At 29.0% G+C, this 15,926-nt stretch overlaps 1 protein-coding gene across 1 annotated transcript in view; it reads left to right on the top strand.

The window, feature by feature from the left end:
- Window positions 1-2,272: 2,272 nt before the first annotated feature.
- The window catches only part of LOC148301477 (venom dipeptidyl peptidase 4), a 50,284-nt gene continuing 36,630 nt past the window's right edge, over window positions 2,273-15,926 (top strand). Inside the window, exon 1 of the mRNA XM_088273181.1 lies at window positions 2,273-2,449. Within this exon, the coding sequence (XP_088129307.1) occupies window positions 2,429-2,449 (21 nt within the window). The 5' untranslated portion in view covers window positions 2,273-2,428. The remainder of the gene's footprint in view (window positions 2,450-15,926) is intronic.

Here is a 15,926-nt window from a genome sequence, read left to right as displayed (position 1 = left end):
AAGTAATAAGCGTGTAATAATATGTTTACCTTATTATTCGTGTACATATAAACTTGAGACAAAGAAAAAATTAAGTCTGAGCATCCCAGGGCTTACGACCTGGCGTTTGGGTGGCTTAAGCGATTACTTTATAGACTTGTGTGTAAAGTTATCCATGATTGAAAATCTATATTACAATAATTTTTGGTACTTGTGTATATATATATATATATATATATATATATATATATATATATATATATATATATATATATATATATATATATATGTATGTATATATGCAATGATCTTGGATTCCTTTTACATATGGGAAACATTTCAATAGATTTGGAAGTATTGCTGATTGTGGCGCCATCAGTTGACAGATTTGTAAAGAAAAAATTATGTTATATATATATATATATATATATATATATATATATATATATATATATATATATATATATATATATATATATATATATATATATATAGATATAAATATATATATATATATATATATATATATATATATATATATATATATATATATATATATATATATATATTTATATATATGTATATATACATATATATACCATATACTTCACAAATTCCTCGTCACGCCACAATCAGCCAAATCTATTCCAAATTTCAAATCTGTTGAAATACTACTCACATGTGAAAGGGATTCAAGACCATTGCATATATCTTGTATATTGTATTTCAAGAAACTAACGCAATATGGATGTTCAATAATGGGCAGAATGTTGAACGTTACACAAGTGTGTGAAGCTATCGCTTAAGCCACCCAAATGCCAGGTCGTAAGCCCTGGGATGCCCAGACTACCATCTTCTTTCATACGAAGAGACGAAAGATGGTTCATCTCATGTTTGAGTTGAAATCAATGCAATCATCTGAAAGGTGCATAGCCCAGTGTCTGATAGAATAGGTAAATATTTCCATGTTAAAACGGTTACTGTTTTAAAATCACAAATATGAAACGTCAATTTGTCATCCATCGTAGAGCATCGCCTTTCTCGTACAGTTTTTAATTACATTTTCGAGTTGCATACAGAATCCGAGTTATCATAAATGTTGACAGAGCAATTTTGTTTCCAGTTGTAAACAGGTAACATGTGAAAATAAACATTATTTATCTTGCGTTTATGTAGAGAAGTGCTACGTATATTGTGGTGTGCAGAGTTGAAGCAAATATATTTTTGCTTTCCAGAGAGGCTTTTCGAAATCTCAGATTTATGTAGGTGTTAATTAAATGCATTCTGTAGGTACTTTATGAAGTTAGGTACATGGAACCTACTTATTGGTGGATTGTACTTAATGAAGTAAGGTACTTGGTACCTACTTATTGTTTATTCTAAAAAAAGGTAGATAGGTACCCAATTTCCGCAGTATACTTACAAAAGTAATTTATCTCCCGTTGAGAGCATTTTGCGGTGCAGATATAGGTTGTATTATTAAGTATGGAAGTGAAACATGGAGTTGTTATAAGAAGGGTGAAAGTGAACTGAATGGAGTCGAAATGTGATCTCCCAGACGAATGTGGAGCAAAAAGATGTATGATGGATGTTCGAATGGTGATATAAGGAAAGAATGAAAGGCTGAAATGAGCATTAGGTATCGATAAAATTAAGAAAGGTTTGTGGAGATGGTTTGGGCATGTGGGACGAATGGGTGAAGAAAGAACAGTAACACAAATTTATGAGGCGAATGTCGTTGGAAATAGGAGTATATGAAGATAGAAGAAAACTTGGCATGCTCGAATATTTCAACTACTTGAAAGTGGTCAGGTTAGGAGTCGGAATAATCGGCGTGTATGAGAAGATGTATGAATGTGGAAGAAGCGACGATTGTGCTCAAAGACAGATTGGTGTAGCGTTCTATTGTCTCTGCCTACCTCTGCGGGAAAGCAGCATGAAGGTTAGTAAGTTTTTGTTTGTTTTTTAAATTCGTAAAAAAACTGTTGGGAACAAATATTCAAAGTTTCAAGGTTTTAAAAATATCTTGAATTTTTTCTCACTTCAGATTTAAGACGAAAAAGAATAAAGGACTCCTCGAGACAAGGATCTTTCAACAGATCGATGAAACCTGGGACAAAAGAGAAAAGGGCCCTACTCCACGTTGAATGGCGATACTTGACTTGTCCTCTCCCTGGCAATGAACCGTCCACAATAAGAATACGGGGAAAAGGAGAAAAAATAGATAACCGCAAAACAAAGGCCCCACTCTCCATGAAGGTTTCTCTTCGGTCGCCTGTCACGAGGTGAATTTAGTCACCAATAGGCGCTCAGCTGAGCGGTACCGGAGCCGCGGATTGTCAAACACGACCAAAACACATTTGGCGGGATTCGCAACGCACTGAACACACATTTTGGCGGGATTCGCAACGCGTCGTAACACATTTTGGAGCGAATTCCAAAAAGCGAAATGTCGCCGCTCGGATTTGTGGTATGTCAACCCGTTTATTCCTGTGAAATAGTGACATGATTTTAAATCGAAATTGTGCTCATATAAGTGAATTCTGTTAAACCACCATATTAATTAACCGCATCATTAATTATTTTAATTAGAAATAAACAAAACACCGTCGAATTTATACTAATTTAAATATTTAACCGAAAAAACATTCATACGTTTTGGAATTCACACTGCGGTAAGGTAGTTTTGTTATTATTTGTTACAACATTTAAAAACGAAAGGTAATGTTAACTATACATACATAAAAACAAACATATACTTTAATTTAAAAATTATAAACATAATTAACATACTTTTTGCAGAGACCCACCTAGCCACTTTGTGTGTCTTGTCGGTGGAGTTCTTTTTACAAATGTTTTTTTAAAAATTGATTATACTATTTTAACCTTTATTTAAAAAAAATTATAAACATACGCACCAAAAAAGAAAGAAAATATGTATATTTATGTATATATTTATATATATTTATATATATATATATATATATATATATATATATATATATATATATATATATATATATATATATATATATTTATATAAATATATGTATAAATATATATATATATATATATATATATATATATATATATATATATATATATATATATATATATATATATATATATATATATATATATATATATATATATATATATATATATATATATATATATATATATATACATATATATATATATATATATATATATATATATATATATATATATATATATATATATATATATATATATATATATATATATATATATATATATATATATATATATATATATATATATATATATATAATATATATATATATATATATATATATATATATATATATATATATATATATATATATATATATATATGTATATATATATATATATATATATATATATATATATATATATATATATATATATATATATATATATATATATATATATATATATATATATATATATATATAGTTTAAACGTTACAGTTTAAAATAGAGTATGTTGAAAAAGGGAAAGTCATTATATAATTCTTTGTTAATGAAAAAGTCAATAAAAGTCTAATGATACATGAACGTTTTTATACATTTTTATTATCATGGCACATAACATTACGCGCGTTTTGTTTAAATGCAATCTAGGTTAGTCATTTGTAAACGTATTGAACTGTAAGTGAAATGGAAAGTACTCTAGATGATGTATTGTGATTATTGACTTGTAAAGAAAATTGTGAGTTGAATAACAGAGGTAGCCGGTAAAGATATTATGACTCGTTTAAATTACCATAAGTTCCTATTTCCGATCCTGACATTTTAATACCGGTAACTTTACTGTATGATTTGATCACTGCTTTCTGATATAGCGAGTACTTTGTGCACGTTACCTACGTATTTTACAAGCAAAGCTTTGTTTTATTATAATCATGGTTTTATTTAAAAGCAATACAATCAACCGATTAAATCAATTCAACTCTATAATTTATGTTCGAAACACTAACTTTGTGATTTTCCATTTTATAATTATAATGTAACTTTGTTTGATTGTACTATTTTATCACATTGTGAATCTGAGTTAAGAGAAACATATGTCAGGTTTTATATCTGTCGTTAGAATCTATATATCCCTGATGAAGACAAGGTATTGCTGAAACCGGTAGGATTAATATATATTTTAGAGTGATGACTAAAAACGTTTTTGTTTCGTTTATTTTTAAAAAAAAAGTGACATAAAAATATTACTACTACTACCACTGACTCTCGTTCGGACCTAATAGTGCATAGGGCACTGCATCAAATTGCAATGTTAATATCGTTTATACGGAGCCCAGGGTAATATTGAATTAATATTAAAGGGAAAAACACAAATAATCATAATGACTCCCTGGGAATCGAACCCGGGATCTCCAGAATGATATGCTAATATTGTGTCGGTCACACACACAGACACACAGACACACAGACACACACACACATACACACACACACACACACATATATATATATATATATATATATATATATATATATATATATATATATATATATATATATATATATACAGTATCTACTCAATGAATTAGGGCCACCCATTATTTTTTTGAATACTCTGAAATCTTTTGGATTATTATATTTATTTTACATAAATACTTTAAGTTTTCTATTGACATCTAATATCATGTATATTACCTTCAATAATATGTAAAATATACCTGGATTATTTAAGCCTTTGCAAAATTTCAAACCCTTTTTCTGAGAAAGGTCCCTAATTAGCACAGGTAGACAGATAGTTGAAAGTTCAAAAAATAGTCCTATCTCATTTATTAGTGAAGTTTCTTGAGTTCTGGCTGTTGTTTTGTTCAGAGAGGTTATATAGTTATCGTGTCTTGTGAAAAAAACTTAATTTTTAATTTTAGTTCATATAGTATAATTTTTTTTTGTAAACACAAGTATTTTTTTTGAAAAGGACAAAATGGGAAAAAGTAGAGACATTTCTGAGAAAAAAAAGTCTAGTGTTATAGTGCTACTGAAATTAGGAATACTATCTAATAGAGAAATTTCAAAAAAAGAAAACGTTTCTCGTCAAACAGTGGACAGAATTTCAAAATCAATAAAAAATCAGTCACCCGCCACCAGCAATCGGCGAAAGAACTGTCGTAGGATTAGAAAAACAACACCGAGGACTGATCGAAAAATCGTTCAAAGTGCCTTAGAAAACCGTAGTGCATCAGCAAAACATTAAAAACAAAATTGGAAGAAGAGGGTATAAATATATCGGTATCAACACTGAGGCGACGTCTTTACGAAGTAAATCTGAAATGCAGGCGCCCTGTAAAAGTACCAAAATTGACACCACGAATGAAAGCGGATCGATTAAAATGGGCCAGGCTACATCGAAATTACTCGGTAGATGATTGGAAAAAGGTATTTATTTAAATTTAATTTTCAACATATCATTTTAGTAAATAAACTTATATATTTGAATTAAACTTAAATTTTCATTATTTTTCAGGTCATCTTTAATGATGAGTGCCGGTTAGAAGCCGTGACAGAGAGCCGTCGATTCGTCAGGAGAACACCAATGGAACGTTACAATGAGGCCTGTGTGGTAAAAGTTATCAAACACCCCCCTGCAACAATGATATGGTCATGTATTATTAACAATTTACCTGGGCCGTTGTTTTTCGTGGAAGGAACAATGAACCAAAATTCCTATAAGCAGGTCCTCGAACGAATTTTATTGCCCTTCTACCATACACTCGACCCAACAGAAGGTCCATACACCTTCATGCAGGATGGGGCACCTTGCCACCGGGCTAAATCAATAATAAAATCTTTGTCTAACAAAAATCTGCCTTTGCTCCCCTGGCCTGGAAATTCTCCGGACCTTAATCCTATAGAAAACGTATGGAGCATGTTAAAAATAAGGTATACTCATTTCCAAATCCGACAGTAGACTGTGTAAAAAAAAATATTCAAAAAATTTGGTCAGAAGACGAAGAAATAAAAAACATGATAAAACAGTGCATTTTAAGTATGCCAAAAAGAATTGAGGCAGTTATTTCTGCCAAAGGTGGAAATACTAAATACTAACTATATTTATATGAAAATATATGCATAATTTAAGCGTAATAAAGTGTTCATGTGTAAATAAAATTCAATGTTGTTTTATTCAAGGTTTTCTCTGAGTTATTCCTGTTTGAATTGAGAAATTGCGCGAAATTCTGCGTGGCCCTAATTCATTGAGTAGATACTGTATATATATATATATATATATATATATATATATCCCTTTATTTAGTTACACTTAATATACAAGAACAATCGCAATTGCAAAACTTGCATTTTTTTAGACAAATGTACACACTTCCATATTAATTTCATTGCATTGTTAATAAATAATCAACCATTACGTTTCGGTATCTTTGGTATCTTGGTCAGTTGTAACTAGAGAAGTAACGAAAAACAGTTACTCATTCTGTTATTTTTTCGGTTACCCGACTGGGATGTATTCGTTACCTTTTCCCGGTTAATATTTCTTTCCAGGTTTTGATATCAAATAGTCTATTATATTAGGAGCTAGAAAATAATCGAATTTGCTTTAAATAATCGATCCAAAAAACCCAATCCAGTAACGACTTATTTTGGAAAATTCGTTATTTTATTTGATCACTCATGCCTAGTTATAACCGGAATCAGCTTCGAAAAGCATTTAACCTGATTATTGATTAGATTCTAAAAATGCACAAATACTTAGTATTTTGAGGGCATTAGAAAATCACGATATAAAATTTAGGAAATTAGGCAAATGGCGTAAAAATGGCAATCGCTTCTTCAGAACCTGTTTAAAGAATTTCTTCTATTTTAAGAAGTATTTAAAATATTTTATTATTATTTAGGATTTCAAATATATTAAGAAACAATGCAATCGAAAATCATTTGTTTAGAATACAATTGGCGAACGAATTAAAGTTAAAAAAAAAACATCTAAAATAATTGAAGGATGTATGATAAAAACCAGACACCACGGTTACATTTTTTTTACAGAATATTATGGATTTTTTAACTCAAAGGTGTGAGTGCTTAAGTTACAAATTTTAATGTTTTTAAACGGGTGAGAAAAAGCTTAATTTATGATGTATGGTCCTATCGTTTCAAGGTCAAAATTTTAACCGGTTTTGTGAATTTGAACAATAATGTTTTGTTTGTAGGAGACATAATAAGAGAGAAAAATAAAGTTATGGAAAAAATATGTATTAAAAAAATTATCCATAAATGAATAATGGAGGTGGGCAGATGTAAAACAGATCGCATCATTCTGACATGTCTCATTAGATTATATGTACAAATCAACAGTCTGATGATGTCGATAACGACAAAACCCGGTCACTGATCAGATAAAATATATGTGGAAAAAACATTGCAGTTGTTATTTGACTATGACACAAACAGTTAGTTTTATTTAATTAATTAATCAAGTAATTTGATAAGTAAGTTCATATTGTAAAATGTACGGGAAAATTTTCAATAATGTCTGAGCATGTTTCGCTCACTCCTTTCAAGAACGTCATAAATCAAAAATCGTAAATTTTCAGTTTTGCGTGTTTTCGGAATGCCCAGAAAATTTACTATATCCCAGCAAAAGATGCATATTTTTAACTTAACATTTACCCGCTACAGGGCAGAAAATGTTGTTTTTGCATTTTGAAGAAAATGTATTTTTTAAATGTATTAAATATTTTTCAAATGGAGAAAAAACCTTCAGGTTTTACCTAAAAAGATCTGTTGCACAGTAAAAAGTTCAATAGTGGCTTGATATTTATTTTTAATACATTGTGTTATATTTTTTACCATTAAAAACGATCTCCTGAAAAATCAAGTTTTTTGATTTATGACAGGATTGAAAGGAGTGAGCGATTTATGAAAATTGTAATAATTGTAAATATAAATTGTTATAATAAAAATAGCGCAAATAATCAAATAGCGCAAGTCGGCGTTTCAGTCAGGTATAAATCGAAGCATGGCGAAATGTATAAAATGTGAACAGCAGAATGAAAAGAATTTCCATTAATGAATTCAGAATGTATTCGCGAGTCACGGTGGCGAAATGAATATATGTATGACTTTGTGGCAGAAAAGGATCATTCATCTTACTGCTCGATTTATACTCCCCTTTTAGCGAAGGAACTAAATGATGGATGCGCGGATTTTATCCGAGTTATCAATTTTAATTTTTAATTAATTTATTTTTTAATATGGTTACAAAATATTTCTTTTAAATTTTTAATTAATTTTCTAGACGTTTCCACTTTTACAATCTTAAAATAAATAACGCAGTTCACTCCAATAAAGAGTCATAGCTCTTGTGCTTGGAGAGGGAAGTATCACCCAAAATTGGGTGCTTTGCCAATAAATTAAAATTGGAGAGGGAAGTACACAGTACAGTAATTTTTTATGTTTGTTGGTAATATAATGAATTTTTATTATGATTATTTTTTTCTTAAATGTTTATAATTCATTCAATTTATTTAGCATTTTAATTTCTTATTTTTTTTTATATCTAAAAAGCTATTTTATAAGCACTGGAAGGTTATTGAAGTACTTGGTTCCCAAATATTTAAAATTCTGTTGGAATTGTTTGGTATTGCATTTTGGTATTGTAAAGTCATGTTGTTATCTCATTTTATTTCGATTTAAGTATTTTTCACCCTTAAATTAGTAATCAATTATAAATAAGGTTTGGTTATTTCAGGAAAGTAACATATTAGGTCATTATCAATAGGTTTATTTGTGCTTATTTATTATCTTGTACTTTGCGTCTAATGTTATTAAGATAATAAAATTTAGCGTAAGCTCACACGCCTCGCATAGTAATGCTTACTCTGATAAGATAAAGATGGAGAACAGGGGTGAATTAATAGTTATTTTGCCCGGAAATAATAAGTTTTTCGAGCAATTAATATTGTGAGTAAATGATGAAAATTTTAGCCATTTGTCTATGGTAATCGATCGCATTTCTTGCCGGGATTTTGGCCACCATTGTGGGGCCATCTCTAAAGGTGGAGACTGACCGGAGCATTTCGTCGTAACATCGCTCGCGGCGAACATCAGCGAGCATCCGAAACTATGGATGGAGCGCTCGGCTCGCTGTACTGACAGCCTGAATGCTCGCATCGTAACGTGTTACGTTACGACGAAATGCTTCGGTCAGTCTCCACCTTAAGGCGCTATGGTATTGGTCGTTGACATGAAGTGTGATCAACAGATGGCATTATAACTCATGATATAAGAAATACTCGTGATATAATGAATGGTCGTGAAAATCCTTATTATCTTTTTAATGCACACACACACACACAAATATACATTTATATATATATTTATATATATATATATATATATATATATATATATATATATATATATATATATATATATATATATATATATATATATATATATATATACATATATATATATATATATATATATATATATATATATATATATATATATATATATATATATATATATATATATATATATATATATATATATATATATATATATATATATATATATATATATATATATATATATATATTTATATAAATATTATTATATATCGCTCACTCCTTCACGTCCTAAATCAAAAAAACTTGATTTTTTCAGGAGAGCGTTTTTTAAGTTTAAAAATAAATAGTACATTTTCTGGGAATTCCGAAAACATGCACAACTGAAAATTGACAATTTTTTTATTTATGACGTTCTTGAAAGGAGTGAGCGATATGTATATAGCATTAGATCTCCGTACGTGAGATGGTCAGTGATAATTTCATTGATAGATTAACAGCAAACATAATAAATTCTTTAAATATTATGAAATAACAACCATAACGACGAGTTCATAAGTTCAAATATACGACCCTGTAAATGAAAAATCCGTCTGGTAGTTTCAATTAAAATACCAAAACGATTAATGTATCAATACACATGTTAAACTTTCGAAAATTGATCTAATATACATGTTCAATAATGGGCAGAATAGTGAATGGGGCACAGTGTATAAAATTATCACTTAAGCCGGCCAATGAACGCTCAGTCCTCCTTTTTCTATCTGTATAAAAAAAACACTGAATTAATCGTATTTTTTCATTAGTTTGCAATTTAAGTTGTTTTGGGACAACGCTTTATAATATAAATTGAATATATTTTTAAACCTCTCATATATATTTTCACATTTCTATTTTCTTTCTGTAACAAAGCCACAGAATGGAGGCTTAGCGGGTTATTCCGTGTTAAAATATATCATACTAATCCTTTAAACACGTATCTAAAGACTTGTCGCAGAACGAAGAACACAATTACTTAATCCAGTGCTCCTGCACAAATCTACTTACCAAATAATACCTCATATATTAATGGATTACAGATTACATTATTCTGCGATGAAATAAAATGAATTAGTATATTATATAATTTTTTTGACATCTCAACATAGATGAAGAAGAATTTAGGGCATTTACGGGACATTTACGGCCGTCAAAGGCTGGTTTAAGTGATCATTTTACACACGTGTAACATTCAGCAATTCTTCCCATGATTGACAACCACACTACTCAAATTCTTACCTACATACCCCATTAACGCACCTATATCTCCCATAAATTATTACTCACTATTACTTAAGTACTACTTTTTGTTCGCCTCCGTAGTGTAATGGTCAGCACGCTCGGCTACCGTTCTGGAGGTCCCGGGTTCGATTCCCAGGGAAGGGTTGAATAAATATTAGTGATTTTTTAATTCTAATATTTATTCAATATTATCCTGGACTGGTAACTGAAGCGGAGGGCTGATCACCATTCCTTCATGTGTTAACGATCAAGATAACACTGCGTTTATATGATGCAGTGCCCTATGCACCATAGGGGTGCGGATAAGGGTTTGATTGATTGATTGATTACTTAAGTACATTGAATTGTATGGCCATCAGTCCATTTAATCATCACATTCGTTTGAAAATGCCATAACTAGGCGAAACAATTGTCACAAAATTGATTTTGTGACAATTGATTTTGTGACAATTGATTAACAATAAAATACTTAGTAGACTCAAAAACTGCGTGTTTGATTAAAAATTTAAAAAAAAATTGAGTTCTACAAATTGAACATCAAATCTATAAATAAAATTTATAAGTTCCAGTTTCCCAATGAGCCATAAATGACAAGAATACAACAGGTTTTCAAAATGACGGTAAATGTAATTATTTGAGATGTTATCTTACGTTTTAATTTACAGACATCCTGACATTTAAAATATAATTTTTTTCGGTGCTATTTTTTTTCTTAGTACATCTATCATCATGACATATCGCCCACTCCTTTCAAGAACGTCATAAATAAAAAAACTTGATTTTTCAGGAGAACGTTTTTAAAGTTAAAAAATATAATACAATGTATTAATAATAAATATCAAGCCACTTATTGAACTTTTTGCTGTGCAACAGATTTTTAGGTAAACCCTGAAGGTTTTTTCTCCATTTGAAAAATTTTTTTTTTTTTTTTTTTTTATTCATTTAATATATTTACATTTTTATTTATAACATAATAACATTTGAATCATTTATACATATGTAGAACTTTTATATTTCGATTCGCTGTTCCTCTCCATAAAAGAGTCTGTGCTCTTGTGCTTGGAAAGGGACTTACACTCGTGGTTTAATGTTATATAATAAAAGATATAATAGTTTTTTTAATATATTTTTTTAAAGATTTAAATGTATAGATTTAAATATTTAGTTTATTTCAAAAAATTGTTAAACAATACCTTTTCTTCAAAATACTAAAACAACACTTTCTGCCCTGTAGCGGGTAAATGTTAAGTTAAAAATATGCCGCTTTTGCTGGGATATAGTACATTTTTTGGGCATTCCGAAAGTATGCACAACTTAAAATTGTCGATTTTTGATTTATGACGTTCTTGAAAGGAGTGAGCGAAATGTATAATTATTCACATATTGCATTAGAATAACTCATAAATAAGATTAACTGTTATTAGGAGATAAGAAACTACAGGCAGTCCAAGATATTGGATCATTCGGTGTTTTGTACAATTTTCTGTTTTAAACATGTCGCTTAATTTTTTCCCATCAATTTCATCAATTGATTCCGCAGTCATACCGATTCGGGGCTGACGACCGTCATAGGCTGGTTTAAGTGATCATTTTACATACGTGTAACATTCACCAATTCTACCCATTGATCAAACACTGATTTTAAGTACCTATGCCATATGCCATATTCTTCTTCATCTTTGAAGACATGTGAAAAAATAATATGAAAAATAACTCCTATAATTGGAAATAATCCAGATTTGTGGACAAGTATTTGGACACACTCGAAATGTTGTAAATAAATTGACTGGTCAAATTATAAGCTAAAATAATAAAAATGAAAACGATATTTTCTGACGTTTCTCATATATGTGATTATAATCCAGGATTCGGACCTCACATACTAATAAAAATGTTTCTCCTCAATAAAAAGCTTCTTTACATCTCACCAATAGATGTCTCTAGTGAAGTACTAGTGATTCAAGAACAACGTTTCAAAATTGGTTCATATATAAAGAACTTTTAAGAATTTGAGTAGTGTGGTTGTCAGTAGTCATTTAGTTAGTTTATTTATTCAATACTAATTAAAGCTAAATTTAAGCGTGAATTGAGTCGGCCTTAGTACCTTTAAAGTCAATGTTTTATAAGCAAAAAATTAAACGGAAGATTAGATTATTTTATTGAAATAATGAGTTTTTGCTTATCAACGCTTGACTAGTTAGTCACACTAATTCAATATCGATTATAACAAGAATATATAAAATCCTTACTGATAATGTTTTTTTTTACAAACTTTCTGGTACGTCTGGTTTTATTAATTGAATGAGTCGCTTTGTGCTAAAATCTATCCATTTTTATTTTAAGTTTTAATTAGTATTTACTACTATTTCTTAAAATCTATTGTGACACGCGTTTCGATGCATTCCGCGTCATGTCTTACGGTGCTTGATGCGGAATGCATCGAAACACGTGTCACAAAAAGTGGTAATTAATTAGTAACTCAAATTAAAAACATATAAAATGTTGCACATAGGGTGTACTTAAACTCATATTATTCGCAAATTATTACGATTTTCAAAAATGTCTACGTAAAAATATTTTAAAATAAAAATATAAAATAAAAATTAAAACATTATAATAAAACTGATCTCCTAAATTAAATAAAGCTTAGCGTGCGTCGAAGAGGTACTAGGCAAACATCTATAGTCGCAGTATTTTTACATAATGCAAACTTTGCCATGTTCTCTCTAATTCCGCGGCTTCACACATTAGCCAATGATTTTGAAAGTATGGATTTATTTATTATATTGTTATCCACCTTGAAGTCTGTACTTTCTCAGCATTTCTTTTCCATGTTATAATGGATAAATTTAAACGTTGTGTTTCACTCTCTCGCTGCTCGCTGATAGTGTGTGAAGGAGACATATATTTACCAGTGCTTAGTATTTGTTATTTCATTATTATTTTATGTTTGAGACTTTTTGTTTCTCTATTAGTGTATTCATTTGTATTTTTATGGTAGATATTGTATACTTATATGTATTGTACTAAAGGTATTAGCCGTTCAATAAATAAATAAATAAAACGTTTTCAATAGAATTTAAAATGCAATACTTTTAATAGTTTATGTAGTCATTTATAACGTTCGCCATTAATTAATATCTTCAGACTGGTGTATGCCACACCTCGCATTGATTTATTGCAAATAAAATAGATAGTTGTGTTACGTATTTAAAAAAAATATATAATCAAGAGCGAATTATGTATGTAACAAAATTTAAAGGTTAGAATGACTTAATGATTTTTTTTGACATCTCAACGTAGATGAAGAAAAATATGGATGTCTGGGTATGGACTCAGGACTTATCACCTGTCATAGACATGTCGAATATATATATTTATATATATATATATATATATATATATATATATATATATATATATATATATATATATATATATATATATATATATATATATATATATATATACATATATATATATATATATGTATATATATATATATATATATATATATGTATATATATATATATATATATATATATATATATATATATATATATATATATATATATATATATATATATATATATATATATATATATATATATATTAATATATATATATATATGTAGAGGAAAGCTTAAATTAAACAGAAACTCATTCTTTTGTATGTGAGGTCCAAAGGTCAAAGATAAAGAAGAATATGAAAGTCTGGGCATTTACGGGGCAGACGACCGTCATAGGCTGGTTTAAGTGGTCTTTTCACACAAGTGTAACATTCACCAATTCTACCCATTATTGACAACCACACTACTCAAATTCTTGGAAGTCATATATATATATTTATATATATATATATATATATATATATATATATATATATATATATATATATATATATATTATATATATATATATATATATATATATATATATATATATATAAATATATATATATATTTATATATATATATATATATATATATATATATATATATATATATATATATATATATATGTATATATATATATATATATATATATATATATATATATATATATATATATATATATATATATATATATATATATATATACAACATGAACCGACTTCGAAACATTGTTCTTGAATTTCTAGAACTTCACTAGAGACATCTATTGGTGAGATGAAAATAATCCTTTTATTAAGCAGAAATTCTACTTCCAAGAATTCGAGTATTGTGGTTGTCCAACAGCCAGCCTATGACGGTCGTCAGCCCCGTAAATACCCAGATTCCAAATTCTTCTTTTCTTTGATGGGATGTCAAAAAATAATATGATTGTATTATCACATAAGCTTCATCATGTTGGTAGTCAAGTCAACATAGTGTCGACATAGTTAATTTATTAGGTGTATTTTTCCATCAAAATTACTTTCGACTATATATTATACACAACATAAACCCTCTAAACGAGCACCGAGGGAATAATTTTGTGTTTATTTTTTAATTGAGGTAAAACCGCTAAGTCAGGAATTAACCGGCTGACCGCTTACTCATTCTATGTATTTGCTTAATTCGGGCCAACACAGACTCGCATCCGTAGGCGCCGAATCACAAAGCCGTGTTAATTAACGCTTCGAATAACAACTGCCATACAAATGATACGTTACTTTTTATGTAGGAGCACCACCCCTAGTGGATTTTCATAGCTGCAGCCGATAATGCATAGCCTAGGTTAGGGGTCGGCAACGTGTGGCTCGCGAGCCACATGTGGCTCTTTAAGCAATTTGTGTGACTCATTCTTTGTTTAATTCAAAATGAAATTTTGATTTTAAAAAAAATCTGTGCATAAAAGAAATAAGAATTTTTAGATGTATACTTTAGTTTTATTCTGTTTTCTTTACACAATAAATTAAATATGCATAGTAAAAAGACAGAAATCGTTGGATGTTCAAATTACCTTTAAATGATTTTTGACAAACAGAGATATTTACAAAAGCTGTTTATATAAATTTAATAAAAACGGTTGTCACAATTTTTTTTGGTTGATTTGTACATCTATTATGTGTATAAATCAGTACAAAAAAGTATCTCTGACTTAAAATCTGTTAGCTAAAATATACTTGCAGGTTCCTTTACACATTCAATAAACTTAATTAAATTTATGTAAATTAAAAATTGGCTTTCCAAAAATTTACGAACCGTTTTACTACTCACGTTTGGCTCTTTTGGTCCAAGGTTGCAGACCCCTGGCCTAGGTGGATGGTGGCTATGTTCCGCGGTACTTTGTCATGCTCTGTGGCTGTGTCCGAATTCAAGGCGCTCAC

The sequence above is a fragment of the Brachycentrus maculatus genome, unplaced genomic scaffold (genome assembly GCF_059751285.1).
Source record: "Brachycentrus maculatus isolate JH-2025_06_01 unplaced genomic scaffold, ASM5975128v1 h1tg000559l, whole genome shotgun sequence".
NCBI lineage: Eukaryota > Metazoa > Arthropoda > Insecta > Trichoptera > Brachycentridae > Brachycentrus > Brachycentrus maculatus.
The sequence above is the reverse complement of the archived record's forward strand: the minus strand, read 5'-3'. Positions and strand labels throughout refer to the sequence as shown.